Raw genomic sequence first — 27,220 nt, forward strand, 5'->3', positions numbered from 1 at the left:
TATATATATAACAGAACTTTTTCTTATTTTTAAAAATTTTGTTAAATCGAATTGCTTTCAAATTTAAAGCGTTTAAATAACCACTTGAAAAGTAATTTATATTTATTCCAAATGAAGTTGCTAGCAGAAATTGTGATTATTATTAAAAAAAATCTGCTAATTGTTATTAGTGTTTGCCCATTAATCCAAACACGTTTAACAGAAATTATAACTTGTTAAGAAATTAATTTAATTCTACAAACAAGTTGAAAATTGAAATTGCAATTCAATTGTCTAACCCGAATCACAATTTGTTGAAGAAATTGCCATTTACTTATGCTGAAAATTGATTCGGGCAACAAATTAAATAAAATGTTACTCAAGTGGGCAACAGTTCAACAGAGTTCAAACAGAACAAGGCAGATTAAGAAGAGTGGAGAGGAAAGAAGAGCTCCCCAATTGAAGTAAGTAAATGACAACAGCTGGTTTCAGTCACTTTAGACTCGGAAGTAACATCCCCGAACCTCAAGCGCTCCACTCATTAGCAATTGATGAAGCGCACAAGAAGTTAACAGAGAGAACAACGGGACAGAAACAACAAAAAAAAAGTTTATGAAATTTTGTGGTTGCTACCGTTTTACCAAAAAAAATGTCTGCGGTCTGCCGTTGAAGGTGGGGAGGCAATAAAAACGGACAACCGCAACCCCTAATTGTTGTGGCCAGTAAATAAAGTATATACTGTACTATACTATACTATACTATACTATATAATGCAAAAGCGACTTGTACATAACAGTAAACTTGTGAAAGAGCAATAAAGATGATTAAAATGTAATTATGCTTAATTTTCTGACAAACACAGGGTTGAAAAAACATTCACCCAAAACTCTAGAACATTTTAATTGATGAGCTTACAGGGTTGAACTTTTTTGAACTTTTCAACAATGCCCCGAAAGTGGGGGTGTTACGTAAGAGGTGGGGGGAGGAGGGATTGTAGCGGTACCTGCACTTGAGTGCGAATTAATTTGTTTTTGAAAATTTGGCAAACTTTGTCTGCGTGTGAGAACCTTTTTTCTTTTATTTTTTTTTTTTGTATAGTATAACGATGAGAAAATATCAAATGAAAATGTAAAGAAAAACAGAGTAAATATATATTGGGATATTTTCGGAGGGGTAAAATTGCGGTTGATTAGCCTTAGCTGATTTTGTGGCGTAAAATTTGCACTTGTTACGGCAATCATTGAAATTTTGTTCCACTGGGATTTGGGCATAAGGCAAAAGCTATTTATTCCAGGGGGTTGCTTATGCCATGGGGTTGCTTGAAATGATATCTATTCGATAGCTATATTAATCACATAGAGGCATAAAATTAATGTCTTGTGTGCAAGTGTGGCAAATTGATATGTTCAAGCTGATATCAATTGCGATGTGTGTGGAGTGTAAAGAGTGGGTGGGAACTTTTTATGATTACAGCAAAGTCGCATTTCCTGAGAAGAAATACAGAAAAATCATTTATCCTAAACTAATTATTAATTATAATTTCAGCTTAATTTCACAAATTTATTTAGACAACCAAATATTACAAATTATTTAAATACATTTTACGAATATCTGAATACAAAACTCATCTCAACTGGGTCAATTTATGCTTCCGCTTTTATTTTGAAGCGCAGACACAACAACCGCTCCAATTAGCTGTTGATTTTGATAAGATTTTGTTCGTTGGTCAAAAATAAACTATCGAATTATGTTAATGACCAAGTTAATACAATAAGCCAACTTCAAACTAGGCAGTTTTATTTCTCAGCTGCACAATAGCCTGCTTCAGGCTATTGTTTCATTTTATTAATCATTTTAATTATAATTTTTTTGTTGCTTTAGAAGAAACAATGCCGAACGAGTTCCTAAAAACTAATCAATGAATTTATAATAACTGTCATAAAAGCGCCAAGTGTGGAAAACATTAAGCGCGCTAAGGAGGAACAAAAAGAAGATAAAAAATCTTTGAACAATTTGCTCAACATGACACAAAAAACGAGAAGAAGTTGAGAATGGACACGACGAGAAGATACTCCTTAAGAAGCTGACAGCGAACTTTAAAGATAATTTTAGAATATTTAATATTTGAGTTCAAAAAGTTTTTCATAAAAACCTGGAAGAGAAAAAAAAGGAAGGAATAGTCTAAGAAATATATAATAACCTCTCTCTTATAGCGAGTTAATCCCCCCTTTAGACAGCGGTTAATATGCAATGAGTATCGTCATGCCTCTCGCTGATCGAAAGACACTTAAAACAGTTGGTGTGCAGAAGCATAAAACCTCGAAATTTGTTTAATATGCTCGAGTGGCTGGCAGATTAGAGAAAAGTGTGAAGAAAAGTATCAAATAACTCAAATATTTCAAGTTGAATCATAAAAACAAATTAAAAAACACATCTTCTCGCACAATCAGCGGCGATGTCATAAACTGAACCACAATTTTTATATGCTATGTAGTTTTCTTTTTCCTTTTTTAGATGTGTGTATCAGTCTTTCATTCTTTCTTTGCTTTTTTTTTTGAAGTGGCATTCTTTGTATGCTCAAACAATAAATGAGCTGTTAAAATAAAAAAGACGACATGTGTCCTTAGGCCAACGAAATTATAACGGCATTGTTGTGTGCCCCAAAAGAATTTCAGTTGTCCCCCCACTCTGCCACCCAGAGTCGCCCAACGAGTTGGCAACTTGCTCCCGCTGTGATAACTGCGATGCGCCATCAACTGCAGGACATAATATCTAAAGTTGATATCTATAAGCAAAGCATCAAATTTGGTGAAGCTTATGCTTATTAAAAATCTTTTGAAGAAATTTAAGAAAGAAGAAAACTCTTTTGTTTTATTTTGTTATAAATAATTAAAAAAAATTTTATTCTATGAGTTCTTAATCTATTAAATTCCATTTATGTATATGTGTTTCTTTTTAATTTAACCATTATTTTGATACACTGCTAGGATGTTAAAAGTCGTTACATATAACATATATGTACATATTCTATTGAGCTTATTTCTAGAATTAAAAAAAAAATTATTGCTGTTTTATGTTTTTATTACAATTTTTATATAATATTATTAAAGCCTAATATAAGTTCTTAATCTATACACTTTAGTTTTGATGTGATATAGTTTTATTTAAAAGAACACTATATTTTATCTCTACTATATTAATTAACTGTTTTAAGATCGAAAAAATCTTAAATCAAGATTTGTGTAGGGTGTCAAAAGTAATCATCCACATGTCTGTATATTCATGCACCATTGAACTTCTATCTAGAATAAAAGGAAATCGTTTTGTTTTGTTTTCCATTCTGATTCAAATTTATTATCTATTCAGTATATTTTTAAGTGTTACTTTTTGATCTAAAAATTTACAATATTCTTCATCACCATGGTGTCAAATTTAATATTTCTGTTAGAGTACTATAGATCTTAATTCTATAATGAATGATTACTTATTTGTTTTATTAATTTAATGAGTTTCATTTAAACTTAATCTACTTTGTTGTTGTCTTTTCATTTTAAAATTCATTAATTTCTTATTTTGCTAGAGTATCAAATGTACAAAATTTAATTAATTCCATTTAAACTTAATCTAATATCTCAATCAATAGAGTTTAGCTTTGTTGTTGCATTTTCATTTTAAAATTCATTATATTCTTCCTCTGTTAGAGTGTCAAATGTAATCATTATATTCATTAGCATTTATAGGCGTCGAAATCTTTATGAATTTAGTGCCCCGTCAAAAAGTGCCTTCAATTCAATTCGAATAGCGGAATGTCTATCGACTGTCGAAGCTGCCGACACCAAAGGCAGCTCCTACTCCTCACCAACTCCAATTCCAGCTCCAACTTCAACGTCATGTCGCAGCCTATCCAATTAGCTGGGGAGCAGCATATGCGTCATGTACTCCACAATTCACGCTAATTGCAAACACACAGAGAAAGAGACAGACAGAGAGAGAGAGCGCTTGAGGTGAGTTTTCGGGTGCTATGAGCGATGGCTGTGCTACGTGCTGTGGCACGTTGGCTGCCTCCTGATCAATATGAGAACGTGTAATCGCGGTAATCAGCCAAACCCTGATTAAATGGCAGCCTGACGCGTGTGTTCCACAAATGAGTAGCGAGTACGCACAGGTAGCACTTGGATGGCTCCCTGTTTATAACGGTGTTATGTCGTTAATGTGCAATTGGCATGTTGGCAACACGATTCGACACTTACACACACACACACGCAAATACACACATCCAGCAGCCATTAGCTCAAATTGATGCTGTTAAATTGTTAATGAGACAATTTCTTAAGGCAAGCCTCACTCAATATTTCTAAGCAGCATTAGAACCAACTGGCTTAGCTTCTTTGATAATCATCAATACTTACAAACTTTATTATACTGTAATGAACATGATCATTTATTACCTCTAAATTATACAATCGTAGCCTAATAAAGATGACCATTGTTTTAATCAATGGAATTAACTGTTGTTATATTTTTTCAAAATAAATGAGAATTTCTTACCTTTAAGTTAGGAGTCAATGAAAATGATATAAGAAATTCTTATTTATATTTATTTATTTTAAGTAAATATTACCACAGTTAATTCCATTGATCAAGATTAGCATATAAAACTTAATACATTTAAAAATTTTTAATTTCATTATGAAAATAACAAAAATATTATCAAAGAATACTTCATTATTTGTAAGTATCTACATAAAACAATAAAATTTAAACTGATTTTAAAATATGTTTCAATACTCACTTTATTATTATATTTAACAAAGAATCTCAAAATTTTGTCAATGCTAAACTAATAAAAATGTTTATTATTGGCTTTAAACAAAATATAAATGTTTCTCAAAGAACTTTCAGTATTTGTAATCATATATTTTTAATTAATTTGATATTACTAGAACTGTTTTTCTTGCAGCTCATGTTTAATTGAATTTTCCTGCTCCTTTTTTCCACCTTCACGCTACACTTACATGCATCGCAGCACTTTCAAATATTTTGGACATTATTGCCACAAATTGAGGCAGCAACACCTTATTAAATGTCTTTCCCCCGCTCCCAACAAAACATTCCATGCCATGGCATCCTTTCGGAAACCGCATGCATGCGATATTTAACCTAAATGATTATGAGAATATCGTGTAAAAAATTTAATTGCAGCCTACACAAAAAATGTAATATCCAAATTGAACATTTGGTTACAATTAAGGAACTCAAATGTGTTCCGGTATTTGGTTGAAAGGCGAGAAAAGTATTAACAAAAGAAATTGAAGGTGGTGTGAAATATTAAAAAAGAAAAACCGCAAATTACATGCACATGTTAACCGAATGGAAGATACCCTGCAGCAATTCGTATTTTCTCCACCGTTTTTTTTTTAAACGAACTGACTGGAAGCTGCTGCATTCATTGGCTTGGATCCCAGGTGAGTCGTTTAGAAAGCAAAGTGGACGCGGAAGTGTCGAGCTGTCACTCTCAAACTTTAACAGGTGTGCGCTGAGGGAGGCGCGAAAAAGCGAAATGTAAATAACACAAAATGCGGATAACAAACTGTCAAAGTTTTGCGCTTATTATCAAAAGCGAAACAAATGGAAAAACGGATGAGAGAAATGCAACAACACCAGCAAGCAATTTTTTTTTACGCTTATTTTTGCATGACATTTCTGGTCTCCCCTTGCCACCCAGATTTGGACAGTTGTCGTTATCGTCTGAGCTGAGACCTGAGGGACGAAAGCATTTGTTTTTTGTTGTTCCTCTATATTCTCTCTTCCGATTTTTACTCGGTATTTTTTCCAAATACGTTGCCAACTTCAAAGATTTCTCATAAGGTTAGTTGTCATCTTTTATATAATGTGAATGTCCACAATTTTGGGTTTCTTCACTTTACAACTTTTATATTATATAAATTTTCGTAATATGCATTCAAATATGCTAAAAATAATAATTACATACAATATAATAGTTAACTTTATTAATAAAACAGCCATTCTCCAGCAGCACAATGATATTTTTAAGGAAACGCATTTCTTCAATATAAAGTTAAGTTTTTAAAATGTAAGTAGGAAATTTTACTACCTAAATTAAATAAATAATTTTCTAAAAACTACTTAGAAATTCATTATTGAAATGGTTTTAAAATAGGTCTCTGAAAACTTAAAAGCATTTAAAATTATAGATTCCATAATTAAACGCATTACAATTTTGCCATCAAGTGAATAAATTAACATTCATAAGGAAGAAAGATAAAGCTAGTCGAAAGTTGAGCAGTAAAAATATCTTTGGTTTGGCATCCACAGATCTTGGCGTTAACCCAATATGCTAAGCAATATAATTATAATGCTTTCAATAGAAGAAAGGAAACGTTTGCATGGACATTATAATAAACTTTCAACAGATATGGTGTGAATACAGTTGCCAGCGGCAGCTCAAGCAATTGGCATTTATGAAATGAAATATGAAAATTATATAAAAGCAACCCTCCACACAAACACATTCACTCACCCGCACACACACACATACACAAGAAGAGAAGGCAATAACTTTTTTCGAGCTCATCAAAAATGACTTCAACACGAGCACAAAGCAGAGACACAAAATGGCGACAAAAGCTAACACACATACACAGCAATGGAGATAAAAAGAGATAGATAGAGAGAGAGAAAGATGGAAGCTGCACACACACACACACACACACAGAGATACACACTTATATAGTGGAGACAGTACGAGAAATGAGTCCCATGTCTTTCATTAAAACTTTCGGCAAATTATCGGGTAACATATGCTTGCGGCCTGATTGTCAAATATAGTGCACACTGAGCACTACATACATACGTACATAGAAATGTGTGTACTCTCCACCCTCACCCACTTAAATCCAATCCAAGGCTACCCCATTCATTTGGTATGTGTGCGAGTGTATAACACTTTAGCGCTTGAGTATTGCAAGGGGAATATTTTCATACATGCAAGTACATAGAATATTATCTAAAGGAAGCTCAGACATGAACTTTATATAAATATTAAAGCGCAACATCAACTAACGGCTATTCATACTATGTTTTCTCTTTGATTTCCTCGGGGATTCGCCCCTTGCGCGCAACTAAGTAAAAGTGCAAAACAATGAACGATGATGTCCAAAATTTATTTCCCCGTTTTTATTTCCAGCATCCAGCTAACATCGGCTAAAATATGGCAAAAAATCAAATAAATTCGCGCAGGCGTTGTAATTTTAGAAAAACCAAAAAAAAACGAAAGGAATTCTGAGCTACTCTACAAACCCGATGCTGGGGGTTGGAAAGTCGTCATTAGTAGTGCTATGTTAATTTGGTGCGCCTAATAAACTGCTACTGAACTGCTGCTACACACCTGTGCCTCCCCCCTCGAAGCTCACTCTCTGCCTGACTGGCTCTCTCGCCTTCTCTCTCTCTCTCCCCTTGTGCGCACCCTTGTGCAAATTTGCCACTTCAACAGCTCCTTTGCGGCAAGCGAGTCACGTGCGCGTAGCGAGTGAAAGCTGAAATTTTTGTTGAAAAAGGATATATGGGCACACTGCTGGCGTTGTACTGACATCGTGCTCTGCATTTCAAATGGCTGCTGTTTGTCTGTGTGTGTGTGTAGGTGTGTGTGCTCGCCATCTTGTCTGTGCCCTCCCTCACCTCTTCTTCTTCTCCTTTTTTTTTTGGCATTTTTAAATGGCGTGGCAAGAGCGCCACAGATAAAAACTCGTGCGGAAAGCAATTGTAAAGCGAAAGAGACGTAACAACAAAAATCCCAGAGCAATGTATTGATTTTCTGTGTGTATTTCTAAAGCGTGAATGGGGAGTGAAGAGTGGGAAATGGAGAGCGGAGAGTGGCGAGTGGGGAGTGTGATACTGCATTGAATCAATCAAACGAATTTTTATGTACACTCGCGCTCCCCGTCCTTGTCTAACTGTCAAAGTGGCTCACACAAAAATGTTGTAACTGTCAAACTGCGGTTTCATTTATTTATTCATCATATTTCTTAACTGCTTTTTCTTAGTTTTGACACGGACATGTCCATCATTGTACCATAAAAGTCAGAAAGGGAACCTCACATATCACAAAATACCGGAATATTCTTCCATCAACTGTGGCAAAACTGTGACAAGTCACGCGGGTGACAATTCGAGGCACCTGTAAAAAAAATCACTAAAATAAACATACAATAAACACAAAAGAATCAAACTTGACAATTGAATGACAAATTCATAATCCTTCAAGAAAAGAATATAAACGTAAATGACAATTTATTTCAAAGAAACTAATTTCAAACGCATGCCATCGCTTAATGAATCCATAAGCAATAAAATCAAACTTAGAGACAGACATTTATATACAATGAATAAAAATACAAATACAAATTCTTTCCTTAAAGTAACTCATTAAAATAAAAATATGGTACAGTTAAGACAATTATGAAATACTATACATTTTTTTTAATTTTTTATTCAGTAATTAAAAATTAATTCTTAAGAGAAATCACTAAAATTAATAATAAACTCAATAAAAAACTAAAACCTAAGAAAATAATATGCAACTTCAAGTAGCTCATAGTCAACATTAAATTCAAAACTTAATAAATGAATTAATCATTTAATCAACTACTTCATTATAACTAACTGATCGTTAGCGAACCAATTACAGTGAACAGAGAGAAAGAATTGCGCTGAAATCAATCGCAGCTGCGAAAAAAGAAGCGTACTCAATGCATCCGCTTTTATAAGAATCGATTGCTTTATTAACAACTGCCCAACGCATTTCTGTTCCAATTGATCCTCCGCAGTCAATGCAACATCCGTTGCGTTCCGTTTCACAATACGAGCATAAACATAAGCCGATACAGGAAAAGTATTGATTGCACATAATTATAGGATATCGATATATGAGAGACGCAGCAGCCCACAACATAAAGTGAAAAGTGAGCTTGCAAAATCGCAACAAAAATTTTGCGCTTAATTAAGAGCAAGCAACTGGTTTTTTTCACCATACTTTTTTGGGGGGTTTTCGCACACCGCTTAAATGTGCAACGCATAAAAATCGGAAGTTGGAGCTTTAAATTTAATGCGCTTACCGTTTAAAAAGAGAGTGTTGAAAGCAAAGCACCGAAAATCACGCTTAAATTGCCAACAGCGAAGTGATAGGCGCACAATTTAACGTCAACAATTTATGAGCATATAATTTTTTTAATTTTTTTCTCGTATCTACTATTAAAGCGTTTAAACTCGCAAAGTGTTTGAATTTAACGACATTTAATTACTATTGCTTAACGAAAATTGCTGCGCACTTAACGAATAACAAAAATGTCGCTGCGCAAAAGCTGGTTGCTACAGCCAACAGATGGCGCCAGCCACCAACTATCGTTGCCCGGCAACCATTTGAATTAATCAAAGCATAAACACAGTGACAGGTGAAGACCTTTTTGCACTGACAGCGAAAAATTGTGGAAAATAAATATATATTATGAAATTTATACCGCTGCATACCACAAATACGGCTATAGTGTACAAGAATTCGCTATGCTCGCTGGCATCGCTGTTGGTTGTCGTCTTCATCGCCTTGTCGGTCATGCTGCCGGTTCTATTGGTCTCCCTGCTCAGCCCCTACTCGGGCATCTCGGAGTCACGTGTGCTCTACGAACAGCCCAACGTGCAGTTCAAATATCAATACGTCTTTGTAGCCAACCTGGCCACAAATGAGGCATCTTCCTCGCCTGGCTTTGTGGCCTGCAGCAGCTTTGGCAACTTTAATGCGCGCACACAAAACTATTCGGGCAACTGTGAGGCGAGTAAGTATTGGACACAAGATCTGGATCGTGATACGGTCACGGATCGTCTACACTTTCGTCTGGAACTGAGTGAGCTGCCCACCGACCTGACTAAGTTCGATCTGCTGCTCTTCTTCGAGGCTCAACTGCGACACAAGTGTGTCTTAACTCCACCAGCTGTGCTCGCCTATCAACTGCAATTGCCGCAATCAGCACGGATGCAAAACGGACACATCCTGCTCAAGGGTGAGGTGAAACTGAAGCAGTACGTGGAGTTCACCTGTCCCTTTCCGGGCCGCAACATTCAGACGCACTTTCGTCAGGTGCAGCTGGACAGCAATTCAAGTCATGCGAACATTGCGCAATACAAAATGGAATCGTTGCTCGGCCAGGTCAAGGCCAATCCTGCCTACTTTCAGCTGGTGGTGCAAGAGACGTACTTCAAGCCAACGGCGCCACGTCTTGAGCCCGGTTTAATCATCGAACTGGAAGTGGATGTGCTGCAAGTGCCTGCGCGATACCACTTGAGCATTTGGGAGCGTTTGGGACAATTCTGGTTGTATTTCGCCTCATTTTTCGGCATCTCCTTCTACATTATGAACAAGCTGAAGGATTTTCTATTCGGTCGTCATATCATACGCTCCTGGGAGATTATACCCTGGAAGAAACTCTACTGACATCAGTCGGGCGCCATACTGGAGATGGACAACTTCTCCATTGGCGAATGAAGGAATGGAGAAGACGCTTGTCATTATTTCAGTCAATGTTTAAATTAAATAACAATTATACAATGAATTTAAAAACTTGTAAGCCAGGTTCAGTGTGGGGAGTAGAAAGCGGAAGACTTCTTCTTTCTCTACTTGTCGCGACTATTCGACATGAGGGCTAAATTGCCGAAGGCTGACGCAGTTGAAGGCTCTGGTGTGGGATCATAGGCTCGGTTATCTTCCAGCACAATGGTGGTGCGAGGGTAATGATCCAATTGCACAAACAAATAGCGAAATTCCTGTTTGCCCGTCGAGTTCTACAACAACAATAAAACAAAAGATTAATATAGTATATTCAGAAGTTAGCAATGGATAGTGGACAAACTAAAAGAGATTCAAAAAAGATGCTTAAGCTTATTGACATCAATGAAGTACATACATATATTCAAATGGTCGCTATTAATTACAGCATTACTTTAGTATCTCTCCCTAGCTTGATCAAAATTTAAAACACTGTCTGAAAACTTGGATTCTTAAAACGCACCCGTCGCGACTCCAGCTGCACGGTGGCCTTATTGCGTAGTCCCTGGACATAGAATTGCATGCGCATGTGTGGTACACCGTTACGATCGAAGCTGTTGTGTGCCACATGCTGACGACGTCCACGGCGCGATGTTTCTCCGAATCCTTTGATGGGAGCACCCAGTGAATCCTGCACACGCGGATCGTCGACGACACGTTTCAGCGCAGTGGCATAAATGTTGCAGGAGCTTTCCTTGGAGAAGAGCTCACGGAAAATGGCATAAAACATAATGCCTGTAACGCCTAGACCGGCTAAAATTATAGCCGTATAACTGGCTGTCTTTGTGTTCTCTTTGATCTTCTCGCCAATGGGACGCACATCTGTGGACACATTGCTGTTACCGCGTGACTCTTGCAGAGCTCTGCCGCCACCTGAAACGCCTAAAAAAGAAAATAATAATATTTGACAATTAAAAAAAAAAAACATTTTGTGTTACGCACCGCTGGAAGAAGCTTGTTGTGTTAAATGGGCACTGGAATGCAACGCTGCCAGGCATTTCAGGCGTGCCACTGTTGGCTGCAACACCGTTCGCCTGTGCAGCAGAAAACTGCGCAGTAATATTGATTGAGACATGTCTTAAAATCAATCAAAAAAATTGATAAATTAACTGCACGTAAGCGACAAACAAATAAAATAGAAACGTAAACAGCTGATTTGATGACACTGGCGATGGCACAGCAACACGATATTTTACATAAGCGAACTATCGCTCAGCGTGTACAAGCAGTGTGACCCCCAGGGGGCAAGCTGTAACTATTTTAAAATTTAATTTGTATTTAATTGATCATTTCAAGTAATATGTAATTAATAAATAGTGATTTTTATATATTTTATAATTTAAATGATAATAGAGACAATTTTTAAGCGACTCTGTATTTTGGTATATCTAGTACTTTTTTGGTCACACTTTGACACAGGGTGTCAACGTAGTCGGCAAGTCTTGTGTCACAACAACACAACAAATTTTAGTCAAGCATACTATATAAAGAGAATCGAGTGCGTAATCTTTACGCCAGTTACTAAAAAAGTGCGCAATCACGTCACTACTAACGCTAGTTAATAAAGTCGCCAAGCGAACGTTCGCCGGCGGTGTCAACAAGTTAAAAGAATCCAAAATCATGGTAGTCACACACAATGTTAAGGGCTGGGATGAGTTCGCCAAGAAAATGGAGGAATTGGAGACCACAGATGGCAAAAATCCAGTGCATGTCTTGTTCAGCGGTGGCAAGGATGAAGCTGGCGTAAGCTGGTGCCCCTACTGTGTCAAGGGTAAATAGAAGTGTATTATCAACCGCAAAAAGCATTCAATTACCATTTGCTATAAACCGCAAATCGGTTTTTTTTAATGTTTGTTTCGCAGCTGAGCCCGTGATACACGATGCCCTGAAGAAGGCTCCGGAGAATTCTCACTTTGTGCATGTGGATGTTGGAGAGCGCGCTTAGTAAGTATTGTGATGAAATCAACAACCATACATATATATTTGTGAGTCTGTGTGTGTGCACTTCAAGCACGCCCAGAACATTCATGATAAAACGTTAGCAAAGCCGATAGCTGATCGTTTTCATAGCTGTACCCGCAACGAAAAAGGGCATTATCACTTAGTGACAATCGAAAATTTAATATTTACCAGACAGTACGAAGTGATATATGTCATTATCTTTAAAGAAGAGATGTTTCTAATCATTATTGATAAAAAGTTGTCCAGGTCATTGGTTGACCATGTTTATCACCTTCACCCAATGTCATTTCCTATGAAACCAAAATGTCATTTATCAACATTCAATTTATCCGTCCCAAACAACATCAGAATCTCAGATACTATTAGAGCTAGACTCGACAATATTGCTAAAGATCAGAAGCACTTCAAGTTTATATTTCGGTCACGATTATTTCACTTTCGAAAAACCAATAACAACAGCTGTTAACAGACTTTTTAAAATTATAGCGTTCCAGTTGGTAGCTTACTTTAATAAGCTTATTTTTAATATAATTTCTAATTTGGTTTATTAACAACCTCACGATTATGTTATATATATATTTTTTAACTATATTTTAACAGGTATTTAACAGTCGAGCACTCTTGACTGTAGAATTTACTCGTTTATTGTGTCGTTTATCTGCCCCCACTACTTTTAAAAATGTGATGTGATAATGCTGATTAAATATTTACTTTCAGCTGGAAAGACTTGAATTGCCCATTCCGCAAGGATGTCAACACCCACTTGGTGTTCTTGCCAACGTTGCTGCGCTGGAAGCAGCCACAACGTCTCGATGGCGAACGCTGTTCCAACAAGGATCTGGTCGAAATGTTGTTCGAGGATGAGGATTAAGAACAAAGTTACTTATAGTCAGATTAAAAGAGTAATTTCAGTCCATGTGTAAACGTTTCTGCAGTTCACTTTTACAAATATTTTATTTCGGAATGCACAGTAAAAACAACTTTTGAATGACGCCTTAATAGTTACTCTTGTACTTTTTAATTTCGACCATAACCACATGGATATTCGTCAACTGTGCTCGCGCATTAGGCGTTAGCAGCTTGTGGAAACGATGATAATATTGCACCAAACTGGCCAACGCCAATTGCAACAGCTGCGAACCCGTCAACAGCGATGGAAAGGATAAGAGCACTTCACGATTAAGCTCCTCCAACGATTTCTTCCAATTCGCCGAGAAGCTGGCCACCAGCCCAAGACTGCGACGCTCCTGTTTACGCAACTCCTCCGGTTGATCCTTCTCAAAATACTGTTCACATTCCTTGACAAACTGTATGATGCCACCAAAGTGTGGAGCGAGTATCTCCTCGACATATTCGGCGCTGCGTGCGTTCAACTGCTCACGGAAAGCCTCGGCCTCTTTGGAGTTGTCACGCGTATGCTCCATGAGCACGCCCAGCACGAGATCATAGTTATTAATGAGATAAATGAGCTGATCTTTGCGTGTCGCAAATATGGCTGCCATACGCAGTATAAAGCACTCTACTTCGTTTTGTAGCTCCAGTAGCAGACGGCTGACAAGCTCGTTGGGAAAGTGCTCTGAGATGCCCACAATGGCAGCGCTAAACTCGGCATAACGACGTGTTATCTAAGAGGGTAAAAGAGTTTAATATATTATAAATTAATGGGGTAGATCAATACATACATAATGTGGACCCATTTCCTTGTTGAACTTGGTGGGATCGCAGTCGTGTATGCTTTGTATATTAAGACGAAAGACGTGCTCCAAACGTGGCCAAATTACCGCTTGCAAAGAGTCCCAATATCTGACAAAGTAGATAATGTTATAACTGCAATAGATAACTATCATTAAGCGCAAATTACTTATCCAATGCGGGCACACAGCGCTTGTGGCACATGAGCTGATAGCGAAAGATCAAATGGATGCACAGAAACATGGCTATGGTATCGTAACAATCGTGAATGGAAGTCTCCAGATTTTTCTGCAAAGTACAAAGAACAATTAGCGTTTAAATATAAAACTAAGATTAGCTTATAGAGATGCACATACAATCATCAGAGTCAATGTTTTGCCCATGATTTGATTGAACAAATCCTGTGCTTGGGTGCTGCGCACCATAAAGAATTCGGTGACAAAGAGATACTCTCTACAAGCGTTGTCCACAAGCGCATATTGCTCCGACCGAAATAGGGCCTCAACTGTATACTACATAAGAAAGTGGGATTAATAAATGGACAGCTAGAAAAGGGAACTCCAAATCTTACGCGATTCTTGAGCTGCGCATGAGGCACTATTATGGGCGCCTCCAGCTGCTGGTTGAGAATATCCCCACGTTTGCCAATGGTAAAGATGGTGCTCTTGTGCTTGAGACTTGTCGTCTTGGCAAACAGACCTTTCGAGGCATTGTCCTCGATGCCCATCAAATCATCCTTGGTGCAAGATTCTTCAAACTTGAGACTAGTCAGGCGTGTTGAGTAGCTCTATAAATAAAGGGAATTAGTGGTGTAAGCTGTGTAAAGAACTCTGTTGCTCACCTTAAAATAACTATAGTAGATCTTGCTCATTGTATCGATGTATTCGCTGCAGATTTCCTGAGCAACATGCCGCTCATTGGACAGTATGAATTCGAAAAAGAACTTGTGCTTTAACATGGCATTCTGTGGTATCTGATAGTTTGTCATTGGCTTGCGAAATTTGTAGATCTGCTCCAGAAGATAGCTACGAATCTTTGACATGGCTTTCAAGCGCAATTTATGCAGCACATCGCTGACGTCATTCGTCGATTTGGACTCCTTAAAGCTGAGCTCCTTCACCAGCGACAGCTTGTGATTTAGCACATTCAGTTGAGTGCTAAATTCACGCTCTGTTACCGCTGTATCCATAATGATGTTGATCATCTCCTCAGAGACAGCCATGTCCTCAATGAATTGTGAGAGTTGTGCTTTAACGGACTGTCGATTCGTCAATTGCAATGACATGGACACCGATTTGCGTTGCAGTTGTGTTATCTCAGTGCTAATGTTGTTGAGCACACTCTGAAAACTCATTAGCATGTTCTCCATCCGCTCCAAGACATCATCGCAGTCATTGATCTGATTGTGTAGATTGGCAATGTTCTGGGACTCGGCTATGTAATCTTCAATAGACTTGTTCTCAACATCCTTGAACTCCTTTTCGATTTGACGCGAATATTGGCGCAGATCTGTGGTATTTTTCAGAATCTCACGAACTTCGTCATTATCCAACGACGCTTCTTTTAGAGCGTCCATTGCTGACCAATGTTTTTTTGGGTGCAGCTTTTTTCACTGCTGCTGTTTGACACGACTTCTATGCTTTTCCGGCACTTTAAATGACTGACGTCATTAAAACACTGTTGGCCTAATATTATTGACAGCTGTCTGGCTATTTTGTGTGTCCCAGCAAAATATTTTTTTGTAAATAAAAATATATTTGCCAAGACCGCAAACAGCTGTTGGAACTTTTCAGTACAATCGCAAGTTGTCACTATCGATTGTTCGACCTCAATAGATAACGAGTAATGGCAAAAATGGTATTTTTATAGTACTACCGTACAGTCACACTGTCATGGATGTAAACAAGTGGCAAATCATGAATGGTGCGCGGAATTCTGTCGAAAATAAGCAAAAATGTCGGAGTTTAATCGAATATTCAGTGATATAAAGTTGCGATTCGCAACAAACATTAAGTGGACGCAGGTTGAAGACTTCCTTAGTGAGTATGAGAGTGACGAGGAGACACAACGCAAAGCCAGAGAATTTTGGGTTCTGCCAATGTGCAGACAACAACCACAAGATCAAGATGATCAACTACAAGCGCTGCGGGAATTGTCCAATTGTATTCGTGCTATCAGATGCAGTGATATTGAGAATCAATCGGGCTACGACATTACCTTTGACAATTGGTCAGAAATTGTGGACATTTCACCGGGAGACTATTTGGCTTATATCTATGCTCTTGCCAGTTTGGCGACATTACCACAACACACGCTAAATGCTGCCATTGCGCCTTTAAATACTCATATCAATATTCAACTGGCGCTCAATGCGGTTAGCACATATCTGCTAACGTTGACTATTCCTGGCGCCAAAAGTTATGGCGTCTTCGATGAGGGTGTCATTGAGCATTGCCTGAAGGTTTTTCGATTGCTGGAGCAGCAAGCTTCTACAGATGTGCGGTCAAGCACTATGAGCATACTATTTTTATCCATCTGCGATGATCTGAAACTGGTATTTCGCTATGTGCACTTCAAAGATCACAGGAAACCGCGTGACGATATTATAAAATGTTTGCTACAGCTGGTGTATAACAGTTTTCGCAAGGGTTATACAAACTCATGTAAGTAATACCGCTATACCACGCACGTGTTTAGCTTATAAGTTCTTATATTCTCCGCTACTTACGGAGAGTATCTCGTAGTTGAGCGCTCTAGCATTTGAATAGCACACCATATTTTTTATTGCATTTCGTTTAAAAATTTCCTTTTATTAATATACTAATGGGAAATAAATTGAAAATCAAATATCACTAAAAGGGCGCATCTCTTATAACTTCGCAAATCACGCACATCTCTAGTAAATTATCGCCACTATGTGTGCACACTGGCTGGCTGGTGGTAGCCGGTGAAAGCTTTGCTGTCACATATGTGGACACACTGGCCCAAACAGCTGCTAAAGTTATACAAACAGTTGTGTGTTTAACTAAAACAACCATAAATTTAACTAAAAAATAGCGTAAAACTGTAGCTATCAATGCTGCGCACATTTGGCTCACTGCGCGTGCAGTGCCAACAACTTATACGAGGCACGAAATATGGTTGTCCTGTCAAACCACAACAGCAGCGACTAGAGCTGCAACCATGCCGCTTAAAAGCAACACTAGGCACTGGAAGAGGACGAGGAGGCAGCGATGCTGAAGCAGCACGTAAATTGCGAACAAAGTCAACGCTTTACTACATAACAGCTGGCGGAGTGCTAATTGTGGGTCTCAGCTACGCTGCGGTCCCTTTGTATAGTATCTTCTGCCAGGCTTACAGCTATGGAGGCACTACGTCGCAAGGTCATGATGCCGAGAAAGTGGAGCACATGCAAAAGGTAACGAATCGTGTGCTTAAAATACGCTTTAATGCCGACATTGGATCTTCGATGCGTTGGAACTTTAAGCCACAACAGTATGAGATTAAAGTGGCGCCAGGCGAGACAGCTCTGGCCTTTTACACGGCCCGGAATCCAACTGATAAGCCTGTCATAGGCATTAGCACATACAATGTGATACCATTTGAGGCTGGCGCATATTTCAACAAAATCCAATGTTTCTGCTTCGAGGAGCAAATGCTGAATCCGCACGAGGAAGTTGATATGCCTGTTTTCTTCTACATTGATCCCGAAATAACGCAGGATCCGGCGCTAGAGTTTTGTGACACCATCACACTGTCCTACACGTTCTTTGAGGCCAAGGAGGGCTTGCAGCTAAATTTCCCAAGCTATGTTAAACCGCATACTGCCAAGCAAGCGGCATAAACTGCGCTTGTTTGTATATAATATTTTTAAATAAAACTGTTGACTTTGAAGTTACCAAGTAATTGATTAAAGGGCAAATTCATTGTAATTCACAATTGATGCACTCATCAAATAATTTGAGTTAGTTTCAATACAGTTTACAAGCACTTGACAATTATGTGCGCTTACTCAAATCACTCCAAATTAAATTCTCAACTGATATTGAGAATTGAATGCGATTGCAATTGCCGTAATCGATAACTGCAACTGCAGTTTTAGAGTCATAACAAGTGCATGCCAGTTTGATGGCTATTGACAACTGGAAGCGATTGCAATTGCCGCAATCGATAGCTGCAAGGCAAACAGCTGTTACACTTTAAAGGCGATAAGTTATCGCCAGTCAGGAGCTGATTAAAAACATATGGGTTGGCGTTCATTGTACGCGACCAGAGTTTATAAATAGAATTGAAGATCCGAAGACGCTCACTATAAACAATTGTCCAGCAGCCGCCGCCGCCGCTTCCGTCGATAGTGCGTGCGACCTATTTGAACTGAACTGTGTGATGTGCTTTATGGCATGACGTGGAAATGCGTTTACTAGTGCTTGGATTGCTAGCAACTTGCGCCTTGGCCGCCGGTTTAGCCGAGGATTTGGAGTACGAGAAGCCAACAGTGCTGTTAACGTTACTTGTGCGCAACAAGGCGCACATATTACCGCTATTCCTCAGTTATGTGGAGAAACTGGATTATCCTAAGAAACGCATAGCCATTTGGTAAGCAACAAAACTGATAGATTGAGATGTCGCTCTAATAAAAGAATTGTCAGGTTGCGCTGTGATCACAGCAGCGATGAAAGCAGCCAATTGCTACAGCAATGGCTTCGCAAGTCTGGCGATCTTTATCACAGCATCAACTACGGCTTCGATGATGACGATGCCACGTCGAGTTATGAGAATGAAACCTCCATTTATGATTGGCCGGTGTCGCGTTTCAAGCATGTGATTGCACTGAAAGAGCAAGCGTTGCAATATGCACGCGATATTTGGGCCGATTACATATTCTTTTTGGACGCCGACGTGCTTCTAACATCGCCACAGGCACTGACAGCGTTAACTCGTCTCCAGTTGCCGATTGTGGCGCCCATGCTGCACTCGGAGGGACTCTACTCAAATTTCTGGTGCGGCATGACGGAGGATTATTACTATCAACGCACCGATGAGTATAAGGAGATCTATCACAGTCGCAAAGTTGGTGTCTATGAGGTGCCAGTGGTGCACACAGCTGTGCTCATCGATATGAACTATGCTGGAGCACGTTATCTCACCTTTGATCGCGAGAAACTGCAGCAAATGCAGCAAGAGTCCGAACAGCAGCCGGTTTATAATGGACCCGTCGATGACATCATTGTGTTTGCCATCTCAGCGAATACTTCAGGCGTCCCATTGCGTGTGTCCAATGAAATCGCATTTGGCTATTTAATGCAACCTCTGGAAACCACAGATTCGCTGGAACACGATCTGCAGCAGGTGATAAACTTGCGTGCCAATATGGTGCATGATTTGGGCGCTGTGCCGCCGCTACTCAAATACTTTGAACGGCTTGTGGAATTGCCAACAAAATCGAAACTCAATTTTGATGAGATTTTCATGATCAATTTGCTGCGGCGCCCGGAGCGACGTGAGAAAATGGAGCGTTTATTCGATGAAATTGGTCTGGATGTGCAGCACTTTGCTGCAGTGGATGGCAAGGAATTGAATGCACAACGTGTGCAGCAGATGGGCATTAGCTTTCTGCCCGGCTACGAGGATCCGTATCATCATCGCCCCATGACAATGGGTGAAATTGGTTGTTTTCTCAGCCATTATCGCATTTGGCAGCAGATTGTGCAGCGTCAGCTGAAGCAAGTGCTCATACTCGAGGATGATATACGCTTCGAGCCGTACTTTAGATCGAATGTACTGCGTGTACTCGAGCAGGCGGAGCAAACGCCGTACGATCTCATCTACTTGGGACGCAAGCGCTTGAAGGATGAGAATGAACCGTGGGTGGAGGGCACCGATAATCTGGTGCATGTCGGTTACTCCTATTGGACACTGGCCTATGTGATTACGCTGCAGGGCGCCGAGAAGCTGTTGGCTGTCAAGCCACTGGAGAAACTCATACCGGTCGATGAGTTCTTGCCCATCATGTTTGATCGGCATCCGCAAAAAGATTGGAGCGCAGCCTTTGAACCGCGTGATCTGATTGCATTCAGCGCTGCTCCTTTGCTGCTTTATCCCACTCACTATACTGGTGAATCGGGCTATATTTCGGATACGGAAGATTCGAAGCAAGTGGAGACAACAGCGGCGGATGCCGATGAGCCACAACCGAAGAGCGATCGTCAGCAAATCTTTGCCAATGAGCCAATGCTCGGCGAGAGCAGCCATGTGAATGCTGCGTTGCCTCAGTTGAACGCTGGCAAAATCCATCAGGAGCTCTAATTACTCTCTTTTTAATAGACATATATATGTATGTGCAAGCAATTTTCCATATAATGCCAAATTTATTAGACTAAGTGTAAGCGTAAAACTCTCTGCCAAAATGTGCCTTGTAACAATTTAGTGTTAAGACAAACGGAAATCTCCAATGACCACCAAAAATCAAACTTATTAAACTAATCAAACTACTTGACGAGCAATTAAAACTAAGATACTTGATATTCTAATTTTAATTGAAGATTGTTTAATTAGATAACGTTGAAATTAATGTACAATTTAACCAAGATCTTAAGTTAACTTTTTTCTGTTAATGATAATTTTTGTCTGCTTCACAACATTCTTTTTATTTCAAATTCCTGATAAAGAACTAAATTAACTTAAGTTTTCTCCCAATTACAAAACAATTTAATACTGCTGTACACCTTTTATTTTATTGAATATTTTAACGACTATAAAACTGTAATCACTTAAGTGCTATGCACCCCTATAAAAAAGTCAGCTTCTTTAACCCATGGCGCTCTTCATGAACAACTTCTTGATGGGCGGTAGATTCTCAGTCAGCTGCAGTCCCAGACTGCGCAACAAAACCACAGGACTCAACTGCGTGCTGTACAGCGAATGCAGTCCATGAACTCCAATCATGATGGGAACATTCCTGGCCAGACTCTTGCGTTCGTATTTAATGAGATGTTGGGAGTCGCCCAGCTTGAAGCCAGCATATGCGCCAGTGGCCAAAGTGTCCACCAGCTCACGCACATCACCAAAGCCCAAGTTGACGCCTTGGCCAGCCAGCGGATGAATGCGATGAGCAGCATCGCCTACCAAGGCGGCGCCGTTGCACACATACGACGAGGCATGCAGGAAACCCAATGGGAAGGTTGCTCTTGTGCGCTCCTGGACACCGCAAACACGCGGCGGATATTGTCGCTGATGCTGCAATCCCTGATGACCAAAGAAGGCATTCAATGCTTGCAGTGCTTTATCGGCCACATCCAGACGTGGATATTGACGGCAAAACGCCTCATTCAAGGCATCCACAAACTCCGACGGCTGCATGGCGAGCAATTGACGCGCATGCGGCACTGTTGTGGTCCAGACCAGCGAGCTTTGCTTCTCGTTCAGCGGTAACAGCGCAACCGGACCGGAGGGCAGAAAACGTTGCCAGGCTACTGAATTGTCGCAGCCCTCCTCGATGTTCAGGTCCACATTCGCCACCAGACTCATGCGATCGTAGTTAAACGCCAAGACATCGACGCCCATTTGTTTGCGCACCACAGAGTTGGCGCCATCAGCGCCAATGAGCAAATCACACGAGAAGCTGCGTCCATCCTGTAGCTGGACACGTGTATTGTGCTCACCCGATTTGCCCGGTAGACTTACGCATTGTATGCGCGCCTTGTTCAACACCTTGTAGTTGGGAGCCGCGGCACGAATGCGAGCGTAAGCCGCATCTATAATCAGATTGTTCTCAATGATGCAGGCCACATCGCTGGCAAAGTTGTCGTGCTGGAAATGAATCAAGGCATCGCTGTTGGCATCCCACACCTGCATCTGCTTGACCGGCTTGCAGCGCGCTTTCTCTATGTGTGTCCAACAATCTATCGACTTGAACAGTTCAATGGAGCTTTGACTGATGGCTGAGACACGATTGTGGAAGGGAGCGCTGGCATTGAAACCTTTGAATTCAGGTGCTGCTTCTAGGAGGAGTACTTTCTTGTCCGCCAGGGTGCGGTTCTTGCTCAATGCAGCGGCAAGCGTTGTGCCCACCATGCCGCCGCCGCCAATAATGATATCATAGTGCTCCTCAGCCGGCGTGGATGCTGTTTCTGTGGCTAGCAGGCGCTTGACAAGGCTGCGCACTGGTGTGGCTGCCACAGAGCCTCCTTTCGGCCGCAGCATTAGCAACATGTGTCGAATTTTTTTTTTAAATATTTCGAAATTTCACAATAAAAACTGGTAATATTGCCAATACTTTGTTATCGTTCGTAAGAAGTTCGTTAGAGACGGCACACTTATCGTGATTGCTGGCAAATATCGTAACAGCTCATACTGCGTATCGTTTAGTTGCGTGTTATCGATTCTACGCTACAGTTTTAGAGTCGACAACTTACTGATTTTTTTTTTAAGATGTGGTCGTGGTCTACAGTAATTTATAACTACAATAAATATATTTATGCTAAAATTATGATAAATGTGATCGTGATCGGGGCATGAAACACATTTTTTTCTACAGTTGTGCGTTAAGAACGGTCGCATCTATCGATGCCAATTTCCGTTACAAATTCTGAAAAGCAATTTTATTTGTTTTGTAGGCGCCAGTCAGATGCATCAGCGATGCTTTGAAATCTTCGATGAGATTGCCAACGAACACAATGGCGATGTGCTGGAGACGCTGATGTTAATCATGTCCCAGAGTTTTCATATGCATAGTTTTCCGGAAAATGCAAAACCCGGTGGAGCTCAAAGCATTGGTCACATTTCCGATTGGTTTATTATGCTGCTGGAAAAGTATCCCGACATAATAGCCAAAGTCCTGAGCAAATACATCGAGTGTGTGATCACGAATCCCATACGAGAGGTAAGTGAACTTTAATCAATTTATAAGCATTTGAGATAACCATTTATTATTTTATAGTGGAAAGCTGTTGATGAGAAAGTTGCCATTGGCTATGCAGCCAAATATGATGCAGCGCTCTATGCCAAATGCAATCAATCCTGCTCAGACATTTTAAAGGAATCAATTAAAGCAGACGATGCTGTGAGCATACAAATACGCACGCTGGAGCTAATCGAACGCATACTGCAGCAGGAGACGCATGTGGAGTGGAGCATCTTTCGACACGATGTGTCCACAAAGCCTAGAGAAGTGACTTTGATCGCCGAGACCATCAAAAGCCTCGATGATAGAACGTTTACGGTGCGCAGAAAAGCCAGCCAGGTGCTCAATTTATCCTTGAAGCAGGGATCACCCACCACAACGCGCATACTCAACGAATGCCTTAGTTTTGTGCAATACAGCGATGAGAGTAGTGCTTCAAACCCTCGCGCTAGGCAGCTAAGCATGGAGAAACCACCTGTGGTGCATTATGCCTACAGCTTTGAAGGATACGAGGAATTAGAGCCGCTGGTCAAGCAAACACCACAAATCATCTACGAACGTTTCGTGGACTCCAACAACGGTTTGGCCCGATGCTCCGGCATTGCGCTGTTGGAGCGTCTGGCGTTGACGAATCAACGCATCATCTATGATACGAATTTTGAACGTGAGTTTGCTTGCTTTGCCGTGGACTCGCTGTCCTCGGTACGGAAGGCAGCGCTGGAGAGTCTAGACACCATGCTGCAGTCCTATTGCAATTGCACCATACTCATTGGTCTCTATTGCCGCCTCTGGCCCTGCTTGCTTAGCGATGAGGATATGGCACTCCAAAAGCTAGCAATGCAGGTGAGTTAAAGTTGAAGCCATGACCTGAAGTCATGCTAATTCTTTCAATAATTTCCTATTTTTTTTGTACAGAGCTTCAATCGCATTGTGTTGCTGAACATCAAACCGTTGGAGTACATTAATGAGCCAAAGAATCGCTTGCCCTGGCGCATTCTAGCCACCTTGTTGGCCGTTCAGCCACGCAATTATTTGCAAGAGCGACTGACATTGCTGCTGCAGACCGAAAACTTTGTGACGTGAGTAATAAAATATTGCCCTGTCCAAATTATCGACTAATTAATTTTACTTGCAGTCCGCATCTGGTGAACACAATCATATCGTATCTGCCCACTTCAATGGCCACCGAGGCTTGGGCATTGCTTGTGTTTATTTCCAGTCGTATTACTAACAACTTGGATGCACTTATTACCACCTTTAATAGCTTGTCGTCGTACAACATGAAATCGAATCAGTTGCTTGCACTCGAACTGATTATTTATTGCCTGCGTAACTTTTCCAAGTCCGCGCTCAACAGACTCTTCACACGTCTGCTGTCCGCTTTGAGGTCGGGAAGCATCTGGTTGGCTTTAGTAACGCCAGCAGTGCATGTGCTCAATCATATCGATCGCTTGTCGCACAGTCAGGCACCGCAGGACAGCAATCTGGCGGAGAATTGGCAAGTACAGCTACTGGACGATGTCACTGAAGCCATACGGAAATCTATGAATCATTTTCAGGAGGAGCACATAGCCATGGCATCACTGCTTGGCACTTATACAGAACTCATTTCAAAGTCAGAACAACAGCGTGTAGACAATCAAATTAGCAAGTTCGTTGTCAAATATCTGCAGTTGTGCTTAAAGCTGAAAGAGTCCAGTTTCGATACGGATAACGAACGCAATCTCAACTGGATGGTTGTCATCGCTGGTCGCCTCTCCCTGCGTGATCACAGCCTGGCGCATCGATTGTCTGCCATTTATGGACAAATATTGAGTAAAAACGATCGGCCGCAATTGATAAATAGCACATTGATTGGCATGAACGATTTGGGCAAGAAATATCCATCGATTCTGGAGAGCAACATGAAGTGCATACTCGTCAAACTTTATTCAAAATTTGCCACAACTCGTGTGCGTACCTACAGATGTGTCAAGGATGTGATACTGGCAGGTAACATTAAGCTAAAGGGTCCCATACTCATCTCACTGCTGGCCGGCCTGGTTGATGAGAGTGCTGAGGTGGCACGCGAGGCGGATGCATTTTTCATACGCTATAAGAAGCTGTATGACAAGATGTTGTTCCATCACTGCATTAAGGAGTGTCCCTTTGATTTCAATGATCAAACTTTCCTAAAAGGCTCAACACGACTCGATTCCAGCTTTCAGTCGCGTCTGAAAGGCGCTGAAAGAGCGAAAAGCAGACGACTCATTTACAATCATATCATTGCCTCACTGGATGAGAATACGTTGCTGTTGTACTTTGGACAGCTTAAGCTATTGGCTGGTAAGCGACAAACAACGCACAGACTAAATTTAGTAGTTTTAATTAATATTTATTTTATCAGAGAAAACAAAAGATGCTGAATTTATCAAATCGCCGGGTGCTTTGGATGTTGTCATCGACATGTTGTTCATAATGCGTCGCATTTGTTCGTGCACCAAGGCGAAAGGACAACAACAGGGCGGCGGCCAAGCTGAAGGCGGCAGTGAGGAGGCAACTATTGAAGAGGAGCCATTACCAGCGCCTGTGGAGCAGCTGCCAACGACAAGTGCAGCAGCTACGGCGCCAGCAAAAGGTCGTGGACGCGGACGTGCTCGTGATAATGGCGAAGAACCGGTACGTTATTGTATATAATTTCTTTAAGCTCGCTTCTAATCCTCTTTATTCAGTTGAAGCAACTGGAGCGCTGTCTACGTTATGTGCCCGAGACGCACAATAATCTGAGCGGCGTGATGAATTCGGAGCAGCGTTTTCAATTTGATAAGTTCTGCCGGGCCATGACTATGCGTTTCTCCAACTACACGGATTTTGCCCAACCAGCAAAGTTCTGGCAGAAGTATAAACAGTCCAAGACCACCGGTAAACCGAAGGCTAAACGCCGCCGCCTTAATGATAGTCGCACCCTTGAGATGGACGACGATGATGAGCAGTCGGAGTCGGAGAACAGTGATGGAGATAGTGACTCCGAAATGCCGCTAGATCGTCATACATTAACAAACCCTGCAGTGGGTGACGCGCAACCTGACGCTGGCTTCGATGTATTGGCAACGGAGCTTATTTTTCAACAGCATGACTAATTATAACGCATCTATGAGACACATCCGTTTACAATGTATCTGAATATAGACTGATTTACACAAATTCAATTGCAGTTAGTTTATTATTAATAGGTTATTAAGTCTTAAAGACCTTTAAAATAGTTTGCAGATTGCGTGAAAATTCGTGGCACACTAATTGTCCCACATGCAGTTCATTGAAACCAAAGTCCTCAGCTTCTAAGGCTTGGATCACCACGCAATCGAGCAATGCCGCATTGATGGGTGGATTCAGGACGTTGACATCTCTTGGCGGTGCTGACATTGAATTAATTGTAGGCTGCACAGCTTGGGATTTCTTTGTCTGCACATTGATATTCGGCGGCGGCAGCGTAATGATGTTATCCATGTCCACCTCTGACAATTGAATGGCAGCAGTCGCCGGCAGTTGCGGCACAACAATTCTCTGTTGCTGCTGCTGTACGGTGTAAGTCACTGGGCCTGGAGCCGGCTTCAGGTGGATGTTGGTGCCTTCCTTCACCGCAGCCGCAGCTGCTTTGGCATTAAGCGACACAGCACGTTCCCGTTTCACAGTTTGTGCTGATTTCTTGGGTGGCGTTTCCGTTGCAACGCGTTCCTCCGTATTGCGACAGCCTGGAGACGAAAATGTAAGCACAGCCCTGGGAGATAAAGCTTCAACTGGGAGTCTTACCAATACACTTGCAATAGATGGAGCAGGTGGTCATCGATTGATAGCAATCGCAGTAGTTTTTAATGCATTGCGAACGCTTGCAGCAGCATCCTTTGGGATTCTGCTGCTTAACCTGTCGCTTTACGGGTTTCTTGAAGCTATTATTAAAGGATGTAGAATGCGACATTATTACAAGTTTTCTGACAGTTCCGATTACTTTGTGTTATTTTTACGTCAAATGACAAAATGACAGGTAACAACAAAGGAAATAGGATACAATTGCCAGTTGACAAAGTGAAAAC

General features: G+C 40.6%; 9 protein-coding genes across 9 annotated transcripts; 5 read left to right on the top strand and 4 right to left on the bottom strand.

The window, feature by feature from the left end:
• Positions 1-9,330: 9,330 nt before the first annotated feature.
• On the top strand, positions 9,331-10,683 carry LOC132790285 (transmembrane protein 231). The gene has a single exon (XM_060798774.1). It carries the CDS (start codon positions 9,503-9,505, stop codon positions 10,481-10,483), a length of 981 nt encoding a protein of 326 aa, XP_060654757.1. The 5' UTR covers positions 9,331-9,502; the 3' UTR covers positions 10,484-10,683.
• Positions 9,472-11,775, bottom strand: LOC132790321 (mitochondrial import inner membrane translocase subunit Tim21). Its single transcript, XM_060798815.1, has 3 exons — positions 11,537-11,775; positions 11,058-11,476; positions 9,472-10,830 (listed from the first exon to the last, which is right to left on the bottom strand). Exons 1-3 carry the CDS (start codon positions 11,667-11,669, stop codon positions 10,663-10,665), a joined length of 720 nt encoding a protein of 239 aa, XP_060654798.1. The 5' UTR covers positions 11,670-11,775; the 3' UTR covers positions 9,472-10,662.
• A 247-nt stretch (positions 11,776-12,022) lies between these two features.
• LOC132790349 (thioredoxin domain-containing protein 17) lies at positions 12,023-13,555 on the top strand. The gene is made up of 3 exons (XM_060798852.1): positions 12,023-12,365; positions 12,457-12,538; positions 13,274-13,555. Exons 1-3 carry the CDS (start codon positions 12,215-12,217, stop codon positions 13,425-13,427), a joined length of 387 nt encoding a protein of 128 aa, XP_060654835.1. The 5' UTR covers positions 12,023-12,214; the 3' UTR covers positions 13,428-13,555.
• On the bottom strand, positions 13,463-15,989 carry LOC132790235 (vacuolar protein sorting-associated protein 52 homolog). The gene is made up of 6 exons (XM_060798704.1): positions 15,090-15,989; positions 14,820-15,035; positions 14,605-14,760; positions 14,418-14,536; positions 14,239-14,359; positions 13,463-14,181 (listed from the first exon to the last, which is right to left on the bottom strand). The coding sequence occupies exons 1-6, from the start codon at positions 15,822-15,824 to the stop codon at positions 13,552-13,554; spliced, it is 1,977 nt and encodes a 658-aa protein (XP_060654687.1). The 5' UTR covers positions 15,825-15,989; the 3' UTR covers positions 13,463-13,551.
• A 114-nt stretch (positions 15,990-16,103) lies between these two features.
• On the top strand, positions 16,104-26,344 carry LOC132790226 (uncharacterized). Its single transcript, XM_060798692.1, has 7 exons — positions 16,104-16,911; positions 22,864-23,129; positions 23,187-23,993; positions 24,066-24,229; positions 24,286-25,475; positions 25,537-25,808; positions 25,862-26,344. Exons 1-7 carry the CDS (start codon positions 16,203-16,205, stop codon positions 26,267-26,269), a joined length of 3,816 nt encoding a protein of 1,271 aa, XP_060654675.1. The 5' UTR covers positions 16,104-16,202; the 3' UTR covers positions 26,270-26,344.
• Positions 17,058-18,187, top strand: LOC132790310 (cytochrome c oxidase assembly protein COX11, mitochondrial). Its single transcript, XM_060798805.1, has one exon. The coding sequence runs from the start codon at positions 17,325-17,327 to the stop codon at positions 18,090-18,092; it is 768 nt and encodes a 255-aa protein (XP_060654788.1). The 5' UTR covers positions 17,058-17,324; the 3' UTR covers positions 18,093-18,187.
• Positions 18,392-20,761, top strand: LOC132790250 (glycosyltransferase 25 family member). Its single transcript, XM_060798730.1, has 2 exons — positions 18,392-18,844; positions 18,898-20,761. Exons 1-2 carry the CDS (start codon positions 18,660-18,662, stop codon positions 20,552-20,554), a joined length of 1,842 nt encoding a protein of 613 aa, XP_060654713.1. The 5' UTR covers positions 18,392-18,659; the 3' UTR covers positions 20,555-20,761.
• On the bottom strand, positions 20,949-22,566 carry LOC132790265 (ubiquinone biosynthesis monooxygenase COQ6, mitochondrial). The gene has a single exon (XM_060798753.1). The coding sequence runs from the start codon at positions 22,457-22,459 to the stop codon at positions 21,056-21,058; it is 1,404 nt and encodes a 467-aa protein (XP_060654736.1). The 5' UTR covers positions 22,460-22,566; the 3' UTR covers positions 20,949-21,055.
• Positions 26,326-27,152, bottom strand: LOC132790332 (protein lin-54 homolog). The gene is made up of 2 exons (XM_060798827.1): positions 26,940-27,152; positions 26,326-26,881 (listed from the first exon to the last, which is right to left on the bottom strand). The coding sequence occupies exons 1-2, from the start codon at positions 27,103-27,105 to the stop codon at positions 26,367-26,369; spliced, it is 681 nt and encodes a 226-aa protein (XP_060654810.1). The 5' UTR covers positions 27,106-27,152; the 3' UTR covers positions 26,326-26,366.
• Between the last annotated feature and the right edge of the window lie 68 nt (positions 27,153-27,220).

The sequence above is a fragment of the Drosophila nasuta genome, chromosome 2L, assembly GCF_023558535.2.
Source record: "Drosophila nasuta strain 15112-1781.00 chromosome 2L, ASM2355853v1, whole genome shotgun sequence".
NCBI classification, from domain to species: domain Eukaryota; kingdom Metazoa; phylum Arthropoda; class Insecta; order Diptera; family Drosophilidae; genus Drosophila; species Drosophila nasuta.

Coding starts and splice junctions, on each gene's coding strand:
- LOC132790310 (XM_060798805.1), top strand. CDS start 17,325: ATGCTGCGCACATTTGGCTCACTGCGCGTGCAGTGCCAACAACTTATA.
- LOC132790250 (XM_060798730.1), top strand. CDS start 18,660: ATGCGTTTACTAGTGCTTGGATTGCTAGCAACTTGCGCCTTGGCCGCC. Junction 18,845..18,897: donor AAGAAACGCATAGCCATTTG/GTAAGCAACAAA, acceptor AAGAATTGTCAG/GTTGCGCTGTGATCACAGCA.
- LOC132790285 (XM_060798774.1), top strand. CDS start 9,503: ATGAAATTTATACCGCTGCATACCACAAATACGGCTATAGTGTACAAG.
- LOC132790235 (XM_060798704.1), bottom strand. CDS start 15,824: ATGGACGCTCTAAAAGAAGCGTCGTTGGATAATGACGAAGTTCGTGAG. Junction 14,761..14,819: donor ATGCGCAGCTCAAGAATCGC/GTAAGATTTGGA, acceptor TTTCTTATGTAG/TATACAGTTGAGGCCCTATT. Junction 14,537..14,604: donor AAACATTGACTCTGATGATT/GTATGTGCATCT, acceptor TGTACTTTGCAG/AAAAATCTGGAGACTTCCAT.
- LOC132790332 (XM_060798827.1), bottom strand. CDS start 27,105: ATGTCGCATTCTACATCCTTTAATAATAGCTTCAAGAAACCCGTAAAG. Junction 26,882..26,939: donor CATCTATTGCAAGTGTATTG/GTAAGACTCCCA, acceptor TTTCGTCTCCAG/GCTGTCGCAATACGGAGGAA.
- LOC132790226 (XM_060798692.1), top strand. CDS start 16,203: ATGTCGGAGTTTAATCGAATATTCAGTGATATAAAGTTGCGATTCGCA. Junction 23,994..24,065: donor TCCAAAAGCTAGCAATGCAG/GTGAGTTAAAGT, acceptor TTTTTTGTACAG/AGCTTCAATCGCATTGTGTT. Junction 24,230..24,285: donor CAGACCGAAAACTTTGTGAC/GTGAGTAATAAA, acceptor TTTTACTTGCAG/TCCGCATCTGGTGAACACAA.
- LOC132790321 (XM_060798815.1), bottom strand. CDS start 11,669: ATGTCTCAATCAATATTACTGCGCAGTTTTCTGCTGCACAGGCGAACG. Junction 11,477..11,536: donor ACAACAAGCTTCTTCCAGCG/GTGCGTAACACA, acceptor TTTCTTTTTTAG/GCGTTTCAGGTGGCGGCAGA. Junction 10,831..11,057: donor TGCAGCTGGAGTCGCGACGG/GTGCGTTTTAAG, acceptor TTGTTGTTGTAG/AACTCGACGGGCAAACAGGA.
- LOC132790265 (XM_060798753.1), bottom strand. CDS start 22,459: ATGTTGCTAATGCTGCGGCCGAAAGGAGGCTCTGTGGCAGCCACACCA.
- LOC132790349 (XM_060798852.1), top strand. CDS start 12,215: ATGGTAGTCACACACAATGTTAAGGGCTGGGATGAGTTCGCCAAGAAA. Junction 12,366..12,456: donor GTGCCCCTACTGTGTCAAGG/GTAAATAGAAGT, acceptor TTTGTTTCGCAG/CTGAGCCCGTGATACACGAT. Junction 12,539..13,273: donor GATGTTGGAGAGCGCGCTTA/GTAAGTATTGTG, acceptor ATTTACTTTCAG/CTGGAAAGACTTGAATTGCC.